Source organism: Hypomesus nipponensis, chromosome 13, assembly GCF_054491055.1.
Source record: "Hypomesus nipponensis isolate SF chromosome 13, ASM5449105v1, whole genome shotgun sequence".
In the NCBI taxonomy this organism is placed as follows: Eukaryota; Metazoa; Chordata; class Actinopteri; order Osmeriformes; family Osmeridae; genus Hypomesus; species Hypomesus nipponensis.
Window position 1 is genome coordinate 3,367,953 of NC_140373.1, and position 25,713 is coordinate 3,393,665.

The following is a 25,713-nucleotide window of genomic DNA, read 5'->3' on the forward strand; positions in this document are numbered from 1 at the left end:
TCATGGTCAGGTAAAGTAATAAGAAAGCCTGGCTTGGTAGAATCAGTAAGGACTTGACACCTGTGCAACTCATTAACGCATTACCTGACCAGACTACCAAAGACCTCACTCCAACTCAACGTTTTCTTCGTTCTCGCTGATCATTAATTTTTCAAGGTAACCACGTAGGCCTACAGAAGTGAGGACTACCACTGTGATGGCCAGTGACTGCTTTCTAAACGAGCAGGAGATTGGTCCGTATCCAGTTAATCCAATTACACACAGTGTAAACCTCATTCTATTGGCTATTACTAATTATCGTCAAAACTTTCCCTCAATAATAGAAAACGGCTGAGACAGGCATAATTCTATATTTCGCTTTTTAATTATTTTATAAATATAGAGGGAAAGAAAAGAAATTTCCGCCGACGTAGTACAATGTTAATCCGGTAGAGGGCAACCTTACACAAGTGTACATTCTTACTGTTGGCTCTATGTAGGCCTATTGGTGCCTGTCTTTGCCGCCTTAATATTGGAACGAGGGCAGGCCTAAATGAAGGTTTAGAATGAAATCCGGCTCTGTTGTCGAGATTAATTAAACGCAATTTAATTCAAAATTTTCAAGAGAGCATTAATGACGCATTACAGGAAAAAGTTAGAAATAACATATTTTCAGTTGCGAAAACTTATTCACAAGTAGATAAACGTGTGAATGAAGGTATGCTGAATTTCTACATGTATGTGTGCTAGCATGCATGTATGTGTGCACATGAGTGTGTGTGTAGTGGTACCGTGTTTGAGGCGTGCAGAACCGGAAGGATTTGATGAGAGTGTTAACCTCCGGAGCTTGAACCTTAAGGCTTACTGGCTTAAACCCATCTGTCTCTCTGTGTGTCTCTCTCTCTCTCTGAGACACACAAACACACACAGTTATTTACTGGCATCCAGCGCAAATCTGATGTACTGTACAAATGGTGTGCGCTTGTTGTGCTTGTGCGCATGATGTGGCACTGGCTGAGAAGGACACGAGATTAAATAACCTCATCTGACATGAGCTACTTCAACTGGCGATTCAGTTTACTTAACACCTCAAGCACTTGGCAGATTCATATTAATAGAACAACTTACTGTCTATATACACCAGCTAGACCTGGGCAGACCACTGCTGTATTTTTGGTTAGGACACCTCATTCGTGTGTCAGTTGCTTTGTGTTTAGCTTTGGGAACTTTATGTTGATTTATTTTCTTTGGTCCTGTCCAGCCCTCCCCTTGACCCTGTTTATTATTTTCCCCATTACCATTATTATTTACTATACCGTGGTGGCAAAATAAAGCCTTAATATTCCATTGGTACCATTCGTTTGTGTCCTTGATCGCATTCCTTGCTCTGCGTACTGGCCTTTGAGAGTCCCTGAGCGGCGGCAGGGGTCAGGTTCCCTCCGTTACAGGCATAGGCTTTTAACAGTCTACTGTAACTTAATGTAGGCTACCTATAAACTGAAAATGTGATGAGTCAACACCCGTCTTTTCTGAGTAACGATATAAATATGCCCCTATAGATTAAAAAGTTATGAGGTTTTCAAAGTTTTACACTAAACCACCAAGATGATTTGTTTTCCCGGTAGCCTACAAACACGGAGACATTGGTTCGCCCTGCACGTACATTAAATGAAGACATGAATACTTGGCAGGAGACATATTGGAGGGCAATTATGGCCCAATTGAGTTATCTAATAACTGTCATGCGCTGGACTGCTGTTTTTGGGGCGGGTGTTGGACTGCGGGACAAAGCAGTGTTGTTGCGTATCGAGGGTAACTTCCTGTCCTTACCAGTGCTGTAGACTTTTTGGCATTCAGGCATGAAAAACAAGGCCAATGAATCAGATGGTAGTTTTGTTGCTGCCACCGCCATCCCCACCACTCTTAACTCTCAACAGAGACAAGCGGCCAGAGTGGGTAAAATGGGGACAAGGGTGTTTTCCTAACTTTCTCAAAATATATGATTTCTTTTTGTATGGTTATGTTTTCCAAACCTAAATACAATGGCACATGTAACATGGGCTTTGGAGTTTCTTCAAAGTATGAAAAAACGGAATATAAAGAATCCCATTTAACACCCTTTTCCATGTTCCCCGTCAGATGGAGCTTCTTGCCAGCACTACGCACTGACAGGACAGGAGATTGCGCATGTGCAAGGTGAGGAAATGAAAATGAATGCAACCAATACATCTCAAGACATATTCTGAACAGGTAAGTGTATAAAAGACGTTGACATGTATTTTTCATCTATTTTGTCAAATGTGTTTTAATTTCCATTCTGTACTTAATTGTCTGACATTGAATGCATTGTTGTCATTCAGATGTATCTATGACCCAATGTTTTGAGCCAGCTAGCTAGCACTAGCTTCTGCCGTACGTGCGTAATGTTACTTGTCGCTATTTCTCACGTCTTGTGCATCTAAAGCGAGCTGGCTAAGAAAATGCATTGCAAACATGCATAGTCCAAGTGCACCGTTTAACCCTATGTCTTACTCTTAGTTATTTAAGTGTTTTGTCTCGAGTCACGAGCTGCATACACGGAAACCAACGCTCTTTGCATTGGATTCAATGGAAAAAGGGGGCAGGTTCGCTTCGCTCGAGACTGTCAGTGTTTAGCTAGCTAACGTGTTAGCTGAACTGCTAGCCAGTTTGTGTCACCTGCGTGACTTACCGGTGGTGACTGACTAGCATCCTGTCCATCTAACTTGGCACAATCAGTAATCAGTTGTAGTTAATGCCTTTGTTAAGCAGCCGCCCTGCCAGATAGTTATAACAGTTTAGCCTGGCTAACCATGATGAATATACAGGTGTAGGTAGATTATATCATCTAAATGACAGAGACATGATGAAGTAGTGGTAGGTTAGCTAGACTCACAGCTTGTCAACGCTGTGCAGAAACTAGGCGACTGTACAGATGATCTTGCTAGTCCGCTGAAAGCAGAGCGCGGTCAAACTCACATTTATTGTCTATTACATCTGATCACTGTGCAGGATTATTATTGTGTCTGTTTTTTACGTGCTTTTGATGCAATTGAAATGATGATCTTCCATCGTGTACATTTTTCTGTACACTATCCCGTATTGTGCCACATATTCTCGGGGATAGCTGCATTTCTAGGCAAGCATCTGCGTTTAAATTAAGCACCACCACCAAAGTGCTTAAACCATGACTTATAGTTACATTATTACAGTTTTTGACAGAGCATGGTTTCAATCCATGTTCTTAGTCATCATTTCCTATCGTGGCATGTGTTTTGTTTTATTGTTTTTCATTGTCATGTGGTTTGCTGAAAACACCCCACCTGTGGTTGAATATTATCTTCCTGAAGACCAAAGTAAAAAAAAAAAAAAAAAAAACACAGATTGGAGTCTTATGATCCAGGCAATACTGCGTTCAGAGACAAGCCCATATACATTTTTACGAGAGGCTTTATTTTTTTCAGCCGGAGAAATCAACTACAAAGCAAGTCGTACATTTTCCTGTCAACATGTTCTGAACTGCCTTTGACATCCATGTTGATATCAAAGTCCACCCTTAGAATTGCATTCCATTCACTTGACTTCTCCCTTCGCCATTTTAACACTCCCGTTGTGTTCCGGTCAAAAGTGACCGATTTATAAGTTTTCTCCCTGGAAACAATGTCGTTAATTTATTCTGATTGCCATAAGGTTCCATGATGATGATGATGATAATATTATTATGGAATTATAGTCAGCTATAACAGCACGGTCACTTTTGACCGTGAAAACAAAAGTAGTGAACAAGAAACGAACACAACAGGAGGGTTAATGGAAGAATGTGGTGAGTGAAATGCTTGTCAGAAGATTATTACAGCAGTAAAAATCTAATTAGGGTAATTGGCTGAGGCTGTTTGACGGCAGCCATCTAAGTACTCTTTGCATGCATGGCCTGACCGCTGCCAAACAAACATGGACAAATGTATTAGCCTACTGACTCTTGGTCATGGATAGAATTACCTTGAAGTCAGCTGAGGAGGAGGAGGAGGAGGAAGGGGGCGGTGGGGGGGCAGGGAGGTCTTAGTGAGAAGCTTTTCTAACACGTTGTCCTTCTCTCTCCTCCCTCTCCCCCCTCACTCTCATTCCCACTCCCTTGCTCGCCCACCCCTCCTTCTCTCCGCCCCTCACAAAGGGAACAGCATGGGTGGTTGAGAACTACACCAGTAAGTCAGTCTTGTGAGGAGGACAGAAGGCTTAGTTCTACCCTGGACCAGACCCCTGCTCTACCCACCACAGCATCCAGAGCCCCCATCTAGAAGCTTCCACCATGACCGAGAATGACTATGGCAGCTTTGTGGACTGGAACCAGATGGGGGACTTGGCCACCCCCAGCGGTCCCTCCAAGCTAGACTGCAAGGACCTAAAGGTGTTCAAGCAGATGGCCAGATCGGGCCACTGGGCCAAGAACCACAACCTCCGTGCCCAGGTCTATCAGCAGCTCATCAAGGCCATACCCTGTCGCACCGTCACCCCGGACGCCGAGGTGTACCGTGACCTGATGGGCGACGCTCTCTCCAAGAAACCCTCCTCCACCATCCCGCTGCCAGAGTTTGTGGACGGCAACCTAGTGCCGCACTACTCCCTCAAGGCGGAAGCCGTGGCCTCCGTGCATCGGATCATTTCCTGTCTCGCCGGCCAGTTCCCAGACATCTCCCACTGCCCCGCCCTGCCCGCCATGACGGCGCTCCTGCTGCACTTCAGCGCCGACGAAGCCCAGTGTTTCGAGCACATCAGCCGACTCCTCGCCTGCAACGAGCCGGGCCGTCGCTTAATGGACCAAACCTTCCTGGCCTACGAGTCCAGCTGCATGACCTTCGGCGACCTCGCCAACAAGTACTGCCCGGCCGCCCACAAGCTAATCGTCGCGACCGCCCAGGACGTTCTAGAGGTCTACTCTGACTGGCAGCGCTGGATCCTGGGAGACCTGCCCTTCGCCCACGTGGCGCGAGTCCTGGATGTGTTCCTGGTGGAGGGCTACAAGGTCCTGTACAGAGTGGCTCTGGCCCTGCTCAAGTTCTACCGTAAGCAGAAGGCCGGAGCCCAGCCGGCCGGGGGCCAGGCGCAGGACTCTGCGGGGGTCCGGGACGACATCCAGGCTTTCGTCAAGGGGATCGGCTCCGCGGTGACCCCGGACAAGCTCCTGGAGAAGGCCTTCTCCATCCGCCTCTTCAGCCGCAAGGAGATCACCCTGCTGCAGCTGACCAACGAGAAGTCCCTGCAGCAGAAGGGCATCACCGTCAAACAGAAGAGGTCAGATGGGCTTGTGTTTCCTGCGGTTCTGTGGTTTTGTGGATATGATTGGCGTCATCCTGATGCTTTCCTTTGTACACACAGCGAGGTTGAAGTGCTTGGTTGTATCGGGCAGATTTGACCAGCCCAAAATGAGGAAAGAATGCATAATTGCAGTAATCACGCAATATTGTGTCTGTGAGCTGCCAGGTATGGACAGTGATGGATAGACTTAACAATAAAGGAAAAAGACAATATTTGGATGCCACCCAGAAAGAATCTATGGGTTTAGGTTAATTGGAATAGAAACTAAGATCAGGAACTTGGCTAGTCTGAACCCACCTTCAGCCATTCTGGTTAGGTCAGGTTGGGTCAGGTCAGGTCAGTCATTGTCGACAGTTCAAATAAACTGAGCTCTTTTACAGCGTTTCTGTTTTTACTTGTGGCATACCTATCATGTGACATGGTTCAAAGGCTATAAACTGAACCAAGATGGTATGCTAAAAACGAGTGGCATGCACTACCAAAAATGTGCATGACCAATCTTGCTGACAGGGTTGCCACTTAATTAAATTATTTAATTTGAGGAAGCGAATACAACAAGTGCTGTGTTAGTGAACCTTAATTTTTGTGTTTTATCTTTTTCTTTAGTTGTAGCTTGTTTGTTCCGTCATCTGTAGGTCTGTTCTCATCTCTATCTAAAGCTGTCCTCTTCATGTTGTCTATCATGTTGTATCCAATTTTTTTTCCTCTTTATTTGTTGTAACTATTATTTTTTCATTTTTTCTTTCTCCCTTTCTGTCTCCAACCTGCCTGTGTCTGTACTCATGCTTCCTGTCCTGTTCCTTTAGGAGGTAGGTGTCAATCACTGTTCACTTTCTCTAAATTCGACAGCAGCTCTCTAGTAAATGAGAGAGGATATTACCGTTGGAAAGAATGATCTAGAACGTAGACAAAGCCTTGTTTGCAAGTATTTATACTGGAGTCATCCATCCCTTTGTGCCCTGAACTGCTCTCTGTGTTCCTAAGTAGCATTGCCGGGACGGTTAATTAGTCCTCCAATTGCCCTAAATAGTGTATCTACAAATACTTATTCGAGGAATGTGAGTGTGTGTGTGTGCGTCACTAACCAAGTTGTCAACTTCCCCCCCCCACCACCACCACTCCCCCCTTCCCCTCCTCTCAACTCACACGGTTGCCACGGCTACAGACGGAACGTACAGCTGGCGCTGAACCCCGACACGTTCTCCTCGGAGATCGTCAGCACCAAGGAGATGCATGACATCTGGTCTTGGATCCCCGAGCGCTTCGCCCTGTGCCAGCCGCAGCTCCTGTTCACCACCTCCAACCACGGCTGCAGCCTCAACCGGTAACTCCCCCGGTTTCCCTCGGTTCAGTAGAAACTTCCGGAACAGCCTCTTGGTCCGCACTTTATACCCTCTCTGTCGCTTTTTTTGTTGTTGTTGTTATTTGTATTTATTATTTAGTTTACTTTTACAGGGACAGTGCACATTAATCAACGTTTTAAGTAAAAGTGCCGGTTTTAGCCAGCCGGCTAATTATCAACCGCAGTCCCTGGGTTATGATGACATACACATTTATATTGATAGTCAAAGGTACTAGAACAGGGAACGCCACATTTTACCTTCATTCCTGGGTCAAGAAGATAAGAAATCAATACACATGCTGTACTAGAGGGCAGGGTTTTCTAGGTGGAAGCTAATTGCCGCAAAGGTCTTAAAAATGGATTCAGTCCTTCACTTCGGTGGAGACCACAAGTTCTGCCTTGGGCTCTGGTCTTCTGAAGTTGTTCTTGCGCTACGGGGTCAGATGGCTGAGCGGTTAGGGAGTCGGGCTATTAATCAGAAGGTTGTCAGGTTCGATTCCCGCCGTGTCAATGACGTTGTGTCCTTGGGCAAGGCACTTCACCCTACACCCACAACATTTAGTCATTTAGCAGACGCTCTTATCCAGAGCGACTTCCAGTAAGTACAGGGACATTCCCCCTGAGGCAAGTAGGGTGAAGTGCCTTGCCCAGGGACACAACATCATTTTGAACAGCCAGGAATCAAACCAGAAACCTTCTGTATGGTAGCCCGATTCCCTAACCGCTCAGCCATCTGACACCCCACGACTACACAACCCCATCTGTGCCACTTTATCCAAGGTGCTGTCAAGATCCAACCTTTCTGTACTCACTCTCTGGACCTACCTTCTACCATTAGGCTCACAAGAAGAAGATAAGCTAACAACCTTTACATTTGACATTTGACCCTTTTGTGTGTCGAGTTCTGCAGGATTGCTGATTATCATTTATTTTCAGCAAGCCAACATTCATGAATGTCGGAGTCAATAATTAGCTGATTCACAGCTGTTCCTATCAGTTTTATCTCTCAGTACACTGCTGTCTTTCAGAGAGGGGGCCGTTGGCTAACAGGGCAAGATTAGATCCCAGAAGTTTTGGTTAATGTTCACCTCATAGACTTGGCTGATGAGATCACTAGGTGAAGCCATCCAAAGTTCATAAGGTCAGAAGTTGAAAATTGACGACAGTCGTTCATCTTTGCTAAATACTTGTTTGTATTTCACCACTGATAGGTCACAATGTTCAATGGGATAAGTCAAATCATTTCCCTGTTTAAAATCAACCACTAACCACTTGTGAATGGGAGGCCATCATTAGATGTCTAGTATCCTGTTAGATTATTGATCAACTTGCAGAACAGATACTTCTGTTTAGTTTCCTTACTGTGTATTCAGTTATATACATTTACATGTATTTATTTATTTAGTGCATGCTTTTATCCAAAGCGACTTCCAAAAGAGAGCTTTACAAAAGTGCATAGGTCAATGATCATAAACAACAAGATAGATATTGCAGATAGATATTGTGACTATTTCATCAAGGGGGAAGGGTGTAGAGCGTTGCATTTTCAAATGGAATGTTGCATGTGTTCGTCGCTTTCGAATGCTGGGATTATTTATTTTTGAAGAAAGTGGGCTGTTGACCTGAACAGTGACAGCACAGCCAGTTATCTTAACCTGTCTTATTCGTCTAGGTTCTACTCTCACTGCGAAGGTTATGAACCCACTCTGATGCTCATCAGGACCACTGACGCTGATGTAAGGACCACACACACACTTTACCTCACCTGACACCCACACCCTACATCACCTGACACAGTCAGAGGATGACATCACAATCAGGGAGACATAATTCTGAGATGGGTAGGCAGGTGCAGCACATGCCAAACACTGATATCTTTGATTTTTAATTCTACATCTGTCATGTTACTACATAGTCATGCACTGTGTATTGTGCTGAATGTAGGCCTGCCGTTCTACGGTCCTAGACCGTATCTGTTCATGACACCTTGACTCCTGCTGACCGGTGAACACTCTTAGCTTCTGACCTCCCAGGAACTCCTGGTCTGATCTGTATTTAGAACCATTCAGAGAAAGGGATTTCCCATTCCGTTGCTAACTCTGTTCCAGTTTTAGTAAGGATGTAATTAAACTTTACTGTCATTAAAATGGTCAAACCTGTGATGTGTCCCAGCCTAGCTGAAATACATGAGAATTCTTATAAATAATACTATTTTATAATTTATTAAAATGCTGTTTGTCATTTGTAATTACAGTGGTGTTGAGCAGTGTAGTTAATCTGTCAGGAGTGACAGTAGTTTGGAGCACGCCTACTCTCAGCTGCAGTGTCAGAGGTCAACCAGCATTGATTGGCAGAGATGGCAAAAGTACACACATCCTTCACTCAAGTAGAAGTACAGATACTCATGTTTAAAGTACAGTAGAGATAGTAGAGTCCTGATGAACTACTCATCAATGATGCTTTTGTCTAAAAACCTTTGGAGAAATTTCACTTTGAACCTCTCCAAAAAATAATTGAACCTTTTTAAAAATATATATATTTTATAAACTTTTCGAAACCTAAAAAAATACAATAAAAAAAAAGACCTTGGTTCCGAAAAGGTTGAATAAATATTTTTGAAAAAAAGTTTCTCACACACAGTAAAATGAGGACGTTTTCAAACCTTTTTTCGAAAAAATATATTTTATTTGAACTTTTGTGAAACTTTTTTTTCCAAAAGATTTTTAGGTCCGTCTTATATTTATTTCCTGAGTTCCACAGTGTAAAATCTAATCTTTAAAAAAATACAAATCTTTCATTATGGTATGTTTGTATGGCCTATCTTGCTGTGCAATCCAACTTTTCTCATACAAGCTATCTGGATCCCCTGTGTGACCATGACCTAGATCTGTGTACCTGACCTCCTGTGTTGTGTTGTGTAGGTGTGTGGAGCCTTCCTTTCTACTGACTGGGAGGAGCGCAAGAGAGGAGGAAACAAACTAAGCTTCTTTGGGACAGGGGAATGCTTCGTCTTCAGGGTAAGTTGTCTTGGAGAGAGTAAAAAAAAAAAGAAAAAAAAGAACGATCATTACCACGTTTTCTCCTTCTGGGTAAGTCGTACCAACAGTAATAAAATACTGGGTTTCATTTCAGTACTATTCTGAGGCCTGGAGATGGTCCCCTATGGTGCTGTTGTGTGCACACACACAGGTTCAGCCTCGTCTAGGACCCAGATGCAGTTTTCAAAGATTTAATATTTATCTCAGAATCTGTTCCCAGATATTCTGAAGGCAGGTGTGGTTTTGAGACAGTAACAGAAAATGCCCAGCAGGTGGTGCCATATACAAACTTCTTTCCCTACCACCATGTCAGAATAATTGGCCTCCTTATCAGCAGACTGGCTGCCATCTCTTTTCCCCAGGGACATGTCAGTCAGATTCAAATCCAGGAAGCCTTCATTCTCACACCTTCTTAAATACTCTCACAGCTACTTTTAACAGATGCCAGTAATGTTTTTTTTTTAAATATAGAACCGTTATTACTGCAAGATTGATACGTATTGTACCTGCGCTACAAATAGCCTAGTTTCGAATGCCTCATGCATAAATGATTAAACTGCCGCTGTGTGTATGCGCAGCTGTGTGCTCTTTTGGTTGGCCAGCAAACACCACCGCACACACACACACGCACACACACACACACACTCGGAAACTCCCGTAACCTGAGCTTCCATGTACAATGGTAGCTGGTCAGCCCTCACCTGACACCTCACACATATGGAGAAGCATGACACAGGCTGGTGTCTATCAGACATGCATGGAGAGACTCTCGGCAGCGATGGAGGAGACAGATTAAGATGCTAAGTTTAGGCTAAAAGCCACGTTCTTATGTGTGTGTGTGTGTGTGTGGTGTGTGCCTCCATTACTATAACTCAGAGGAAGCTGGGTCAAATAAAAAGGTGTACAGAACAGCCCTGAATTGTACAGTAAAACTTAAGTATACCTTCATCCAAGGGCTATGTGTTGGGTTTCTCCTGCAGCTGAAACCAGAGATGGAGAGGTATGAGTGGGTTGTGATTCGTCACCCGGAGCTAGCCTCCTCCATAAAGCCCGCAGCCCCAGGCGACGACCCAGAGCTGCCCCAGGACGAGGCTTCCTCCCAGGGACACAACTCTGAAGGCAACTCCCTCCCCGTGGAGAGACAGGCCGCAGACCCCTCTGAGCGCCTGTCTCCCTTTCTCTCCGCCCGCCACTTCAACCTCAACTCCAGGAACACCTCTATGTTCATGGCCGGCAACTTTGACTCCATCATCGTGGGTGAGTGGGAGGACGTGGGAGGACGTGGGAGGACGTGGGAGGAGGTGGGAGGAGGTGGAAGGAGGTGAGAGGAGGTGAGAGGAGGAGGGAGGAGGTGGGAGGAGGAGGGAGGACGTGAGAGGAGGTGGGAGGAGGAGGGAGGACGTGAGAGGCAAGAGAGGACGTGAGAGGACGTGAGAGGAGGTGGGAGGAGGTGAGAGGAGGAGTTGAGAGGAGGTGAGAGGAGGTGGGAGGACGTGGGAGGACGTGGGAGGAGGTGGGAGGAGGTGGGAGGAGGTGGGAGGACGTGAGAGGAAAGGCCTATATCAGTCCCACCCATCATGCTTTTTGTAGTGCTTCCATCCTGTAATGTAGGTTTATGCTCAACTTGCCATCTCCCGTAATGTGTTCATCAGTGTCCATGAGGGCTTTACTTCCGTCAAATACGCAAAGGCTCATTGGTATTGATTGTGTGTCTAACTCTTCATATATAGGTGTAGGGCACAGAGCTACTATTGTAACATCTCACTCTGATCACCTCTAACTCCCGACCTGCTGTTCATCCATCTCACCAGGGGGAGGCGATGGTAATGCCCTCTATATCGACTCTGAGCTGAACCACGGACGAACGGGCCGCTGCACCACTTTCGACAACCCACCGCTGTGTGCAGAGAGCTTCCAGGTCGCCCTGCTGGAGGTGTGGGGCTTTCAGGACTCCATGGCCTCTTAACGGGACACACACACCTTTAGATCGATGCCCTCAGGCAGACATTCATATGCAGACGCTCATCCGTCCATCCAAGTGTTTGGTTTGAGGAAGTAACCTTGAATATTATGATCAAACCACTTCTATGAGTCTATATACTTAAATGTTCATAATTTTTTATTTATTGGTGCAAAAGTAGTATCATTATCGCAACAATATCAGTCAGCAGACTTATTTTTTGTACTGGTTTTTAACTGCTGCATTGTTATATTTTTGTTAACCTTTTTGAGGGGTTTGGGTTTATCAAAAACAATTTGCTAAAGATCTCAAGTCTGTCAACAAGACCAGAGTCTTGTCTGACACCCATTAGAGCTGTCCTGAGGCAGTCTGGTTTGTGCTTTTGTTCCTACCCAGAAATCTCTTGTGTTATTCTTGCGTTAAATCACTAGCGCTGAACTAGACGATACAGGCACAACATTTTCCTACACCCGTCATCTGTGCAATGTGGTTAAACTCCAACTGCCAAATCCTTAAATAGTAGTTTCCTTTATTTATAAAAAAAAATAATTGTGCAATTTTCCCACTCTTGTCCATGAACTGAGGTTTGCAGCAGCAGTGTGGTATGTGAAGTGTCTCTTTGGAGAAGATGAGTGTTTTTTTGAATGAAACTGGTATCTGAATGCAGTCAAGACAAGTTGTGCCAGATTGTGCAAAATCTTTATCTTCGTTATAGACCTTTTTGTGCTTTTTCTCTCGTGCATATCTGGTTCCTATGTGTGCTTCATATCAGATACAAGTGGTGCTGTTAAAAGGTTCATGTGTTGTCAATGTAAAATGTTTGGTATGTAATGTCCCCCTGCTTTCTCACCAACTCAACATTCTGTTTCTGAGTGGTACAATTGAAAAAATAAGCGTCCAATATGTGCACATTGTTCTTTTATTTATATATATTTTTTAACTGATTGGATGGGTGTTATCAGGTGAGCTAAAGAACAAATGTTGTCACTGGTTTCAGTTAACTGTCAGTAATGAATTTGTGTAAAGTAATGCAGTATTTCTCTCTGTTTATCCGTCCCTTTGAAACAATATCATAAGTCCTGAATATGGACCATCTTGAAGACACCTTTGATTATATCATTGAATGTATGTGGTGGAAGTCAAATGACTTTTCTAGTGAAGTGTTGGTTGTGTATCTACAGTTGTATCATCAATGTGAAAGTACAGTTATACACCAAGAGACTTGACTCATGTCTTTGCCTGGTTATTCAGTTTATTGTTGAAATAATTGCACTATCCTTTTCTCTCTCACTGTATCTCTCCTTTTCTGCCTTGCAACTTATCTCTCTTTGTCCCCCAATTGTTGAGCCAGGCAGAGGGATGCCCGCATGTCTTTCCCCTGTCACACGGCTGTGTGAGATGCCTGTCACGATCAGTTGACCCTGTCTCAGTATAGCACCTGCCCCCAACACTCACATAAGAAGATTTATCCTCATTTCTTTGCATAAACCAACATATTTATGTTTGATTTATTTAACTTTCGACAGCTAGTCTCATAATACCACTGAATTGATTTGACATTGTACACAACAGCAATATGGTGTTTCTATGTACCTACTGCCACAAGGCCTTCAGAAGAAATCTGCAAACGCAGACAAACAAACTCTATTTATAAGACTTGAAACCAGCAGTTGGATTTCCCTGTGCATACAGTTTAGGGGGTGTCATGTTGTAAGTCTCTAATCTGGATAGGTTACAATTATATGATTCAACCATATGTTTTAGTACAGTCTAGATAACTGTTACCGCAACTCTCGTAGCATCAAATTCAGTATTTCTCATTATGCACATACCACAGGTTCTAGCTTGCTTGACAGGAGATGAGAAATACCTAAGCTACATCTATATTAATTTGTGGGTATCAATGCAATGTAATATATTGATATGATACAAAACACGGATTGATTATGCTGTGTGAATTGCTTTAATATAGTCTTGGTAGTGACTCACCAAACAGTAGGCTACTGTATTAATGTTTAGTTTTTACCACTCAGTGGGCAAGCATGACTGTTCTACATGATTGGAAAAAATTTGTAAAAGTGAGTAAGACGGCTGCCTCTTGGAACATTTTGAAGAGTCAGCGCCTCTAAATAAGGAAGTAGGGACTGTCTTTTTCAACTAAGGTAATACAGGACAACAACATATATTCTCAGCCTTTCCTTTTTGATAGATGACCTGCCAACAAAACCTCTTACTCTGAAAGCATTCAATTTCAACGCATTCAATCAACGAGATCGTAGTCCCATTTATTAATGGCAATTAATTGATTAGCTCAAAGACATTGACGGGCGATCAGGCAGTTAAGTGGTACAGAATAATTCCTTCTCTAAGTGACAAGGACTTGGCTCTGTTTACCAGGCTTCTTTTGCCCCGTGCTGTTCATTCAGGATTCTCACCCTGCTAATCGCACATGCACAACTATAAATAGCCCATCCTTCGGATGCTGGTTGGGTGCAGCCCCTGAAAAAAACACACAATTTCCAGCCTTAACCACTAAGATGCTTATGTGTTTAACCCTATACTGAGGGCCATCTTATAGCCCTGCTCCCCTCACTGGGTCCAGACAAGGCTGTAGGATTAACACGTCCTGGGGTGTGTGTGTGGGGGGGTCTGCCCTTGCTTTGCCACAATTTAAATGGTATATATTCCAATGTGGGGTTCCACTTTTTATGACTGCGTCACAAATATGGCTTCAGCTTTTTGGTGTGTAATGTAAATATCCTTGAATATCGAAAATACCAATTATTAGGTATGTGTAAATGTGTAAATAAAATATCCCCTTGCAAAAAAATGATCTTGTACACTGCTTGCAGGATAAAACATATTATTGGAGCTCGAGGAACCTTTTGCTTGGTGTTACTCTTAAAATTAATTATTTTGCCCAGTAGAACCAATGACAACCACGAAAAGTTTAACTCGTTTGTTTCCTCTACCTACAGATCCTTGACCAACCAGAAACCTTTCCAAAAGTAGTCAGTGTGGACAGTGTCAAGTATAGGCCTCTACATATTCAGTACAAGCTGATCAATTTGAGTGTACAATAGGATTTTAAATGACATGGTATATGTTTGTAATTAGGGATGTTTAAATCTGACAAAACAAGAACAAGCTGCTTCTAATCATTCCATTGTGAGGATTGTTCATACAATTTCCCCTTTAAGGACACTTGTCATTGACACAGACAGGGAGTGAACTACATTCCATTTGACTGTGGGGAAGTAGTATGTCGCCAGTTTACCTTACAACAGCTTCTATGTGCCGAACAAGGACATGTAATCTCCCCAGACAGGTTTCTGTTGTATGGTGCATGCATAGCCTGACTTCTTCTGAGGTCATCGAATGAATGTTTGTCAAGGGAGGCTGTGTCTTGGCTGATGATTGTGCAGAGCATGTACTGTACAGGACTGCAGGTAAACTGTTATAACCAACCAGCCATGGTGTTAGAGGGGTTCCTCCCCTTGACAGAAAGCTCTGACATCACGAGACTCTCGAATCAATAACAGATCAGTCACAAGGATGAAAAGGGGTGAAAATGAAAGTTCAAATCATCCTCGTTCAACTGGGTCCTCCGTGCCCTTGCTACATCCTCCCTGTTTCATAACGGCCAACTGTGTTTCTGCTACGCGATATGTCTATTATGCGCTAGATTTATTTCATAGGCAGGCTCTGGTCGTTGAGAAGGTATACGCTGCGGCCGGTGATGCTGGTGTGGAAATGACATCACGGGTGATGGGGCTTGACTGTGGAGGGGTGGGGGGAGGGGCGGTTTTCCGGTTCTGACTGCCTGCCTGGTTATAGGGAGGTGCTGTGGGGGCGGATGGATGGATGAAAGGAGGAGGAGGTGGAGGAAAGGGGACTGCACAATCTCTCTGACTCACGCAATCGTCACTCCCATGCTCACTCCCTCTTGCTCTATGGCTCTGAGCTGGGAGCCATGCAGTGGGGATTCTCATCTCCCTCCCCCACCGCCGCTACAAAAGCTCCCAATCTCTCACACTAACCCTCCACATCACAGCTTATTGTTAACTACCCTCAACTGCATGATAGTGTCAAGGTGTAAAATGGTGCAGAAATTAATTTCAAGAAATTCTGAAAATGTTGAGTGAATATATATTTAGAGCTATATACATTGCATTCACATAAATCCAAATGCAAATTAATTATTTAGAATTATAATAATGAAACACTCATAAAAGGATGCTAATGTAACTAACAATGTAATTGTGAACATTTTTATCTTTACCAATAGTCTTACGTTCCTTATTTTCAGAGATAGAGATAGGTGATCCACACCCTTTTCCTTATGCCATCACTTCATCCTTATTCTGAAGGAAGGAGAATGCATAGAAATCAAAAGGAAGCTTGCAGCGGAACACACCAAATACACTGTGATAGGGGATGACCTTCAAAAAATAAAAGAAGGGATCCTACGATATACCACTTTTTCTATCTGTATTGTATTCAATATAAATACTATTTTCTATTTTCTATTTTCTTTCTGTTTCTATGTGCCGGAGTAAATTGTTTATTTAGTTACTTGAGGCCCTGCCCCCCTACACACGGTCGAGGATGGGTTTTATCCATATGGCTAGTCAGGTGATATTCTCCGCTTCGCCATTTTGTGCTGCTGCGCCGGGTATTTATCTGAAGATTCGTGACTAGTCCATTTACACTGCTAGTTAGGTGGTCTCAAACGTGTCTCAGTTTACGGATTAAGAACTAAAGACTGTGGCCTTCGAACCAATTCACGCCAGCCAAAAAAGGGAAGCATAGCAATAGTTGTTTTGTACATTTAGTTGTTTTTTTATTGTGTGAGAAAGAATGTCGTCCGAAAGCCCCGAATACTCTCCGTTCTTCGCGGTGATGGGCGCCTCTGCGGCTATGGTTTTCAGCGGTAATTATTCCTCTTAAGAATTTTGACTTTCTACTTATGAATTACATGTCATTATTCAATGTTAATGTTTTATGACGAAACACATTTTTTTTGCATTCGAAATACATGGTGTTTTCCTCAGGGTAATGAATGTTACCAACCTTGAGGTACCTACCGCTACTAGGCTAGCTTTGCCAGGTAGCCAGCTCGAGCTGTCACTGTCAGTGTCAATGCTGTCCGCAGCAGGAGGAAGCGTGTTATGTAGCACTAGAGTCTAGACAGTTGGCCAGTTACACACTGTAGATACTACGCAGCTGAAAATAATTGTTTTTTTTGCACTCAAACGATTATACCATTATGTTCTCTTAAACTTGCATGATTACGGATAGCGGGTGACTTGAGCTTGCTAGCTAGCTACCTAGCAAGCTGTGAGCTCTCCAATCTTAATGACGTGCGGCTAGCTTAGCTAACGTACAGTCACTAAACGCATACAGTCACTGAAACTGTAGTCTAGCTAGCTTACTACCACGCTCAATTGAGTTTGATCGACGAGTTGGCTACGTAGATATTCAATTGACAATTAATACTAGATTACATGTGAAGCACGACTTGAATTAATATAAACCAGACAGCTATGCATTATTATATTATACGAGTCGACGATACGTGTTTCATAATGGCCCATCAAGCGTCGTTGATTACAATTTATAAAGCTATACTGTACTACATTTTGCAATGTGCGCCACCGAACGTGTCAGCGTAGAGGCTGGTTAATGTGGCCTTGCTTTTCTATCTGGTCATCAACCATTGGTGTATTTTGAAATATTTAGCTTTAACTGGTCCGCTCCAGCTAGAAACGCCAGCCGCGCATTGATGATGATCCGTAGCACTTCAACCCAGTTGTTCAAGTCATTAAATGACAATTCAGGTGACACAAATGTTTCATTGTAGGAGTTTTTCCATAAATGTGTTTTATACAATGTGTTTTGGAGCAATAAAAACTCCACTTCCTTGTCTCACCGAGAGAATGACATTTGCACGTGAGATGAGATCATATGACAACCACATGATAGGACTTATGATTAGTCACATCCCTTGAACATTCCTAGTCATTACAAGAACTTCACTTACAACGGGACTTGTTACATATCGTTGTTACTTATTTGTACCCTTTTTACAGGGAAATGTTATACCCACTCAACTCAAGTGAATCTATTTGTGCTTATGAAATCTATTCAATTAAGTCGTTTTTTTACAATCTTTTTAACGTCAAGGGGAAAAGATTTGTCATTCACCCTTTCCTTTAAAAACTTCTCAGGAGAACAATTATCTAGGCCTTTGCTCTTGTAAGTATATATTGTGTTTGGGTGCAAATGTATGCCATGTTCATGCGTTCCCAGTGTTAACTTTATGAAAAGGGCTAACAGACGCAGATGTATCTGGTAATGGTTGATCGACAATCTGCTAATTGTCACGTTTTAAAGGGGCCTGACCTGTTTGGTGGTATTGAATATGGGCTGCATATAGCTGGAGGACCCATGTATAGGGGTGGATACTGTGGCTGTCTTACTAGTATGGCACAGCAGCAGCCATTGGTCAATGGCTGGCTAAACGGTCACATGATGCAAGATGTTGGTTCACTGCTCTTTTTTAGATGTGGAGTACTAGGTTAAGACAAGGTTCTAGAGAGGAACAATGAGTTTTTTCTTATGTGATGAAATTGAGGAATTGGACACATTTGTCAGATGATGGTTGACATTACGGCTGAGCCGAAAAGGGATGCGTGGCTGAATTGAAAATGAATTGTGACATTATGTGTTTCCCAACCCTGTTAGGCCTTATACGTGGAATTAACTGGCTCACAAAGGTGTAATATAGAGCTTTATTACGATTTATTGGGGATTTTGGGATATTGGGGGAAAAAAAAAGATATACAATTTAAAATGACTTTCTGTGATCACGTCATCATTCAAACCAGTAGAACTTTGCACACCTTCCTTGCCTGTGTAGACTTGTGAAGACACCAACTACAGCATCGGGTGAAAAAAAAAAAAAAAAAAACATTTTTAACTGCTCTTGTGTTCCCATTATGCCTCAACACCAAAAGCAACCACACCTAGCACCTGCTCAAAGCCAGCAGATCTCCATCCCACACACACTTGATTCTGAGCCGTGCTGTTAGGTAGTGATGCCGGCGTGCGCGCTGCAGAGGCAGTGTGTGGCAGCCAGGAGGAGTGATCTGTGATGGGGGTGGGGGGGGGGGGGGGGTTGTGACAGATGGGGAATTAGCCAGCTGGAAGAGCTGTTGGTTGCGTGGTGGCACACAGGGAGGAGGGGGGGGGGGGTGTGGAGGGGTGTGGACGACCAGGGACGCTGTCGATGATTCAGATCCAGGCATTAAGCATCTTATAAGGTTTTCTGCTTCAGACTCAGATGGAGAACTAGTGGCTGCCATCTTGTGATGTCACTGGAAGCACCACCCTTGTACTGAAAATGTGGGCTGTAACTATCAGTCCTTAAGGGATATGTACTTATCATCATAAGTGGACTTAACCTAGCTTTGTTATAAATAAAATAAATGTAACCTACACTTGAGCAAAGCATTCATTGGAACTAGAACTGCCTCAAACAAATGAATCTCACTCTGTAAAAGCAACCAGTTTTAACGGTTCTGTCATGCTCTAGCATTCTAATTACGCGTGGGTTTTTTTCTTCCCGTCATCTCAAAGCTGGAGTTGGCGTAAAGACTTCAAAGCTATAACCTGTCAAACGCGTGCCACAATATTGCTTAACCTGCCACTCTCTATCGTGCCTTTGCCTGCGTACGAATGAAATGCAATGAAAGCAGTCCAACGTCTATCAATAGCCTATCACTTGATAACGGCCTATTGCTAAAAAGAATGGTGTCCACTTGTGATAGTTGGTGCCATCGTCTCATCATCAATATGCCCGTCATCGTATTGACAGGCCAGGGTAATGTTGCTTTAGTCACTGCCCAAGGCTGCCATCCTGTGCTTTGCCTGTGACTCATACAATCATGGCAATGCTGGCAGAGCCTTAATGGGTCTCTAACCCAGTCTGCTGCCCGAACCAGTCTGGTGCCGGCTGTATTGTACATGAGTGCCGGCTATACTGTACATGAGTGCCGGCTATACTGTACATGATGTAGTCTAGTGTCTGCCAGTCTGCACTGCACCTCTCCCGGTAAGCAACATTGTGGTCTGTTTGAAAGTGTGTTCATGATGTCTCTTTTCTCTTACAGTAACTGACTCTTTCTGAAGAACTGTCTGTAAGCGAACAGAAGCCCTGAGCTGGGGTCATGGTACATATTTTATATCTGAACAGAGTAAATACTCACCTGTGGTTTTAATAGATCAGTGCACTAAAAGCTTGCTTGTGGCGCTGTGGAGAAGGAATTCCCTCCAGTGTTACAGATGGTTTCTCTTCCCTTCCTATGCAATCACAGGATCTAAGGGCTGTTGATGCTGTCGCTTGCGTTGCGGTCAGTCTAAATCCCTCCAGTTCTAGGTTATGTTTTATTGCCGATGCCTGCTGGAAACGAGGGTAGCAGCATCGTTTTGCTTTCATCGAAATGTGAGAGAAATGTCGTCTTGTGAGTGAGATTGATGTGGATCGGCCTGTTGTAAATAACTAGGAATGTCGACGGTTAACCATTAATTGGGGTAATCGGAGAACTGTATTGACCGCAGTCAGAGGTAAACGTTTTTTATAAAAATGAAGCGAGCTAAACATAGCTCAGGAATTAATTTTACTCCGATGACTCCCTGTGAATGGATGCCAGTCTATTGAAAGCAACCTCAAAACAAAATTGACATCCCGAGATGGAACACAAGCAACTCTATGAATCTGACCTTACAACCCTTTTCCTCATAACATTTTCAATCAGTTTAAAGGCATGCTGGTGAAGATTCCCCCAAGGGGACCTTTTTACTGTGACATGCAAGCCTGTGTGTTCTCACACCCAGCCAACCACTGTGAGCTGCTGTATGAAACAGATGGACTTGCTGGCTCTGTCACCATGGTCGACGTCTCTACCGTTTCCACAAGAATATCCACTGCCTGTTCTGTCAGGGTAGTGTACAGTCAAGGCCTGGTGTCATTCTCTTAGCTTCTATTTCTGTCAGTCACTAAGACTTTGTCATGTAGGTTTGAGCATTTTGGCTGCAGGCTGGCTCCCCTAATCCCACATCCTGTGGTGATTCTCCTGGATGCTGCTCCCCTAAACTTGTCACTGCCAACCTCCTGTTTTACGTCACACACACACACACACCAGGCATCCCTTAACATTAATGAATATTCTGGGGAATAAAAGCTCTTTACCTCAGCGGCAGGGGATTAGGATTACAGCGCACGGCCTGTGTCACGGCAGTGGTCCTCAAAACACACCCACGTATTAATCTTCATCAGAATGAAGATATCGGGAGGGTAAAACCTGTCTGTCGTCTAACCAGCAGGTTAGCCGCCCACCCCCCCCCTCGTCTGACCGTTAAGGCCTGGGATCAAGGGTGGAGGCACAGTAGGGTTTCAGGGTACAGCTGCTGCTTGGAGAGGCGAAAGACCCTTTGTGACACGCCGGAAAGATGTCGTGTCTTTCCTCCTAGCTGGAGGTCATTACAGGAACAAAGGGGCTTCAACGTAGGAGCCATTGTTCTCATCCTTTATGACGGTGCGTGAATGATTCAGATGACCGCTCCGCCTTTTCAGGAAGCACCGTGAAAATGTCCAGTATTTTCTCACGTTAGAGGAAAGGAAATCACTGGATATTCTGTCCCAGAGAGTGTAAAGATGCTGCTTTTTTAAGGTTATTTTATATAAGCCGGGCATCTTGATTCAGTGTGACCATCCGAATCTCTGCCACTGGGTTGATAAACCACAGAGGTTGCAGAAGCACAGTTAAGTGATGCACTGATCCATTTTTTACGTCACTTTGTTTCAGAAATTCCCCAAGCGAGACCCTTTTTAAGTATCCTGAACAGTTCAGTGGTTCCACAAGGTCATGGAACGGCCTGGCTTGCAGATACGTTTCCTCAGCAAGGTCTTTGATTGGCTGCTTACTACCAGAGTCTTTTGAGTTCTCGTACTTTGGAGAACAAAACCACTCTGTCCGTAAGACTGTTGTGCTGAACAAGTGTACATCTGGAGGGGAGGGTGGGGCGGAGAAGGTGGATGGACGGGGTCATGTTGGGTTAGGGTTGATGGCCGCCATGTGCACATTTAAATATGGGCCTGTCATTTCAGTCGTGGTTGTACAGCCATCTGTCACCAAGCCCAGCAGACACCACTTCCAGGCCTGCTGGGGGAAGAACATCTCTCCTTGGGCTTTGTGCAGAGTGGGGGGGGGGGGGGGGGGAGAATCTTCCAGGACAGGAGCTTGTGAGCCGACCAAAAGGAATGCATATCAAAATAGCTACACGTTCCAGTCAGTTGTTGGGTTTGGAAGAGGGGCAGACTAGGTCACTGGATTGGGCAGGGTGTTCCTTCAAAATGGCGGTTATGACATGGATGCTTGTTGTTGTTTGCTTAAGGGTGAAGGTTTTCAGACTGTCCATGGTGGTACACAACCCGCACTGTAGGGTGGCCTGATGCTGAAGGTTGTCTAGACAACCAGGAAGCTGGTCAGACATGACGACAGTTCCTGCTGGGCAGTGGCAGTACACAGAACTGAGATTGAAGGGTAGTCTCCAACCATAATGACATTGTGGATCTCAGGAAGATGGGAGATGCAACCCCTCTTAATTCGATTTCCTAATGTTACCATAATGAGCTATGCAGCACACCTAGATTCTCTAGGAAGACAAGAGACTAGACTGATACCAGGCCACAAATCCTCCACAATCTCAGTACCTGACCTTGTCCAGCGTCCACTGCTTCGAGCCGGGATGAGGAGCGTGGTGGCTGGGCTATAGGCAGTCACCCAGTCAGCAGCAACCCTGCAGCCTGGATGCTGCTTCCTGGTCCGTGCTGTCTCAGAGCTGTCAGCTTCTTCAGGCACGGGAGCAAGAGCCACACGCACACACACACAGTCACACACACATACACACACACACAAGCTCAGGCGGATACACACACTCGGCTGACGTGGAGGAAATCTAGTCAAACCCGCCTGCTTCTGATTCACAGCCTGCCAGCCTGCCCTGCTGTGACAGGCCTGCGTTCTACACAGGGACGGTTTTATAGTCCTGTCTGAGCCGTTACCAAGGAGAACATTTCATGCATTCAATCATGTTCTACCTTCTTGGGGAAAATATAAGGGGGGGGGGGCAGGGGGGGGTTGTGTGTAACTGCAGTCACCTTTTTAAACATTAATTCATTTGAGAGATTCCCATCCCTCCTACTCAATCTCCAGTCTTTAAATGGATCAGTATTTTTAGCAGCAACATTGTGTACAGAAAACTGCCGCCGTCAGCTCCACATCTCAGAGCCCCCAGTATTGATTTGATTAATCTTTCATGGCTTGGCTGCCTGTGATGTCTCCTCCAGCGCCAGGCCAGCCCCCCCCCCCCGCTACCGACGTCACACGCACCACCCGCTCGGCTGCAGAGTCGGCACTCCGCTGCTCTTTCATCCTGTTAGCTGCGGGCGCTAACGCCGTTAGCTGCGGGCGCTAACGCCGTTAGCTGCGGGTGCTAACGCTGTAGCGGTATGCCCTTGGTAACAGCGGAGCAGCAGTTGTGCTGGCTAGCTGCTGACCCTCCTCCTGCCTCTGGCTCCTGAGGCCTGCTGCTGCTCCCGTTCTGTGACGTCTCAAGCTGCCTGTGTGGAGGGAGTAGTCTGTCAGGGAGGAGGGGCTGGAAGAGGAGGAGGAGGAGGAGGAGGAGGGGATGGAGTGATTTAGAACACTGCAGTTCTGGCACAGTCAGCGCGTCCGGGGCCGGTAACACTTTGTGTGATTAGGAATGAAAGGGTTAATTCAGGCCCGGCCCCTCTCCTCGTGGGAAAGACGAGGTTGCGACGAGAAGACCTGAGCTGTGAAGGGAAAGGAGAAGAGGGTTCTGCATAGGCAGCCTGGGAGGCCCCATGACTGGGGCTGTAAGAGTTTATGGGAAGTGGAATGTGACTTTGTCTTTCGTACTTCTGAAATTTCCCAGATGCTGCCATTTTGTTTGCCAGTTATAAGGAACAAGAACTGATTTTTTTGTTGTTGACTTGGCTCTTGTCCATTCCTCCATTTTTAGTTCCTTCTTGGTTACTCAACCCTGTCCTACACACACTCTTACACTGCCTGCTTGTCTCGCATGTACCACGGTCTATTCTGTCTTTCTATTCTAACCCCTCTCTCCCTCCTCCTTCCCTCCCCCTTCTCTCTCCCTCCCCCTCGATCCCTCTCTCCCTCCCCTCCCCCCAGCCTTGGGAGCGGCCTATGGCACGGCCAAAAGCGGCACAGGCATCGCCGCCATGTCGGTGATGAGGCCAGAGCTCATCATGAAGTCCATCATCCCCGTGGTCATGGCAGGTATCATAGCCATCTACGGCCTGGTAGTAGCGGTGCTGATCGCCAACAACATCTCAGAGAAGGTCACCCTCTACAAGTGAGTCTGGTCACCTTCCGACACACACTTCAGACTGGTTCTCTCCTTCGGCAGCCTTGGTCACTACTTGCTGTAGAGTAAAGCAAAAACACTTTCATTTCCTCCGACGGTACACCTCTGCATGACTTCACGTAACAACAGAGCATTCACAGCGAAGGTTGCATTTCCTGCTATTCAAATTGTGCTCTTGGTTGGATGTTAATTTCTTTGTATTGATTCAAGGCCTGAGTGTCATCTTTCTTCCTCCCGTCTCCCTCCATGTCTATGCCCACTGCAGGAGCTTCCTCCACCTGGGTGCTGGTCTGAGCGTGGGGCTGAGCGGGCTGGCGGCCGGCTTCGCCATCGGCATCGTTGGAGACGCGGGAGTGAGGGGCACTGCCCAGCAGCCCCGGCTCTTCGTGGGCATGATCCTCATCTTGATCTTCGCTGAGGTCTTGGGGTTGTACGGCCTCATCGTCGCCCTCATCCTGTCTACGAAATAATCGCCTCTCCGCTCCGATATCTCCTCCTTTATGTTGCTGCTGGAGAGAAAAAAAATAATGATAAAGCAAAACAGGAAAAGCGTTTAAAAAAAGAGTAAACATTTCTGACACAAAAAAGTGACAAACGTGGAAATATAATTATATATGATTAAAAATGGCTCCGTAAATATGGTCTTATCTCAAATGTGTACAGTCGTCCCAATTTGATAGTCAACTTCTTGTAAATGCGCAATGTAGTGATTTGTCTGTTTTGTGTGTGTGCGTGTGTGTGTGTGTGTGTGTTAAGAAAACAATTGTATGAAGATTCCTTTCTCTTACCACACTGGTTTCTGGTCAGCCAGGTGGCTTGTTGGCCCCTGGTCAGCCCCTGGTTTGAGAGAGCTGACCAAAGGCCCTCTGTTTCTCCTCCTCCTGCATTGAATCTGGGAGTTTACACATGTTCTGCTTTGATGTTGAGGATCTATTTGTAAAGGAAAAAAAGTTGTGTATGGATTAGCTTTGTTTTTGTTTTTCTGTTTTCCACTGATTTTATTTATAAAGAATTGTTCATGAAACTGTTTAAATGGAGCAAAAATCTTTAATTCCCCATGATATATATATATATACAGACATAACAACATACATATTATAAATATCTATATATAGATAGATTTACTGCACTGTGGGTTAATTGTGATAAGTGGTTGGAATTCCTCTGGATGTTATACTTGGTAAAAAAAAATGTAAGATTGCCTTTAGTGTGTGGACGGTGAGTGGGGGTTTCGTGTGTAACTGTATTTTAATCATTACGCAAACATTCTCGAAACACTTCAATGTTTTCCTGTAGTACAGCTGTTTGATTGCATTAAAATGTGTGTGCCCAGTGTTGGGTCTCACAGGTGTAATTTCCCAAAACTCATCTTCTCTCTCCAACTTTTTCATCCCCCGGTCACCTGTATTCATTCTCACTACATTACTCCCATTAAACGTGCATGGAGTTAAGTGTTTGGTCGGTCGTGAGGAAAAACATCAAGGCAAATCTTCCAGGGCAGTTTTCAGAACATTTAATCCAGGTCAAAATTAGCTTGTGGTATTTACATGCTAAAATTCTGTTTGCTTTTCTTATGAAGTCACACGATC

At 44.7% G+C, this 25,713-nt stretch overlaps 2 protein-coding genes across 2 annotated transcripts; both read left to right on the top strand.

Moving 5' to 3' along the window:
• The first annotated feature begins 1,994 nt into the window (after window positions 1–1,994).
• Window positions 1,995–12,876, top strand: tbc1d24 (TBC1 domain family, member 24). Its single transcript, XM_084671083.1, has 7 exons — window positions 1,995–2,229; window positions 4,169–5,286; window positions 6,476–6,634; window positions 8,325–8,388; window positions 9,574–9,669; window positions 10,671–10,947; window positions 11,502–12,876. Exons 2-7 carry the CDS (start codon window positions 4,304–4,306, stop codon window positions 11,654–11,656), a joined length of 1,734 nt encoding a protein of 577 aa, XP_084527209.1. The 5' UTR covers window positions 1,995–2,229; window positions 4,169–4,303; the 3' UTR covers window positions 11,657–12,876.
• A 3,424-nt stretch (window positions 12,877–16,300) lies between these two features.
• atp6v0cb (ATPase H+ transporting V0 subunit cb) lies at window positions 16,301–25,488 on the top strand. The gene is made up of 3 exons (XM_084671014.1): window positions 16,301–16,583; window positions 23,929–24,112; window positions 24,390–25,488. The coding sequence occupies exons 1-3, from the start codon at window positions 16,511–16,513 to the stop codon at window positions 24,592–24,594; spliced, it is 462 nt and encodes a 153-aa protein (XP_084527140.1). The 5' UTR covers window positions 16,301–16,510; the 3' UTR covers window positions 24,595–25,488.
• The last annotated feature ends 225 nt before the right edge of the window (window positions 25,489–25,713 follow it).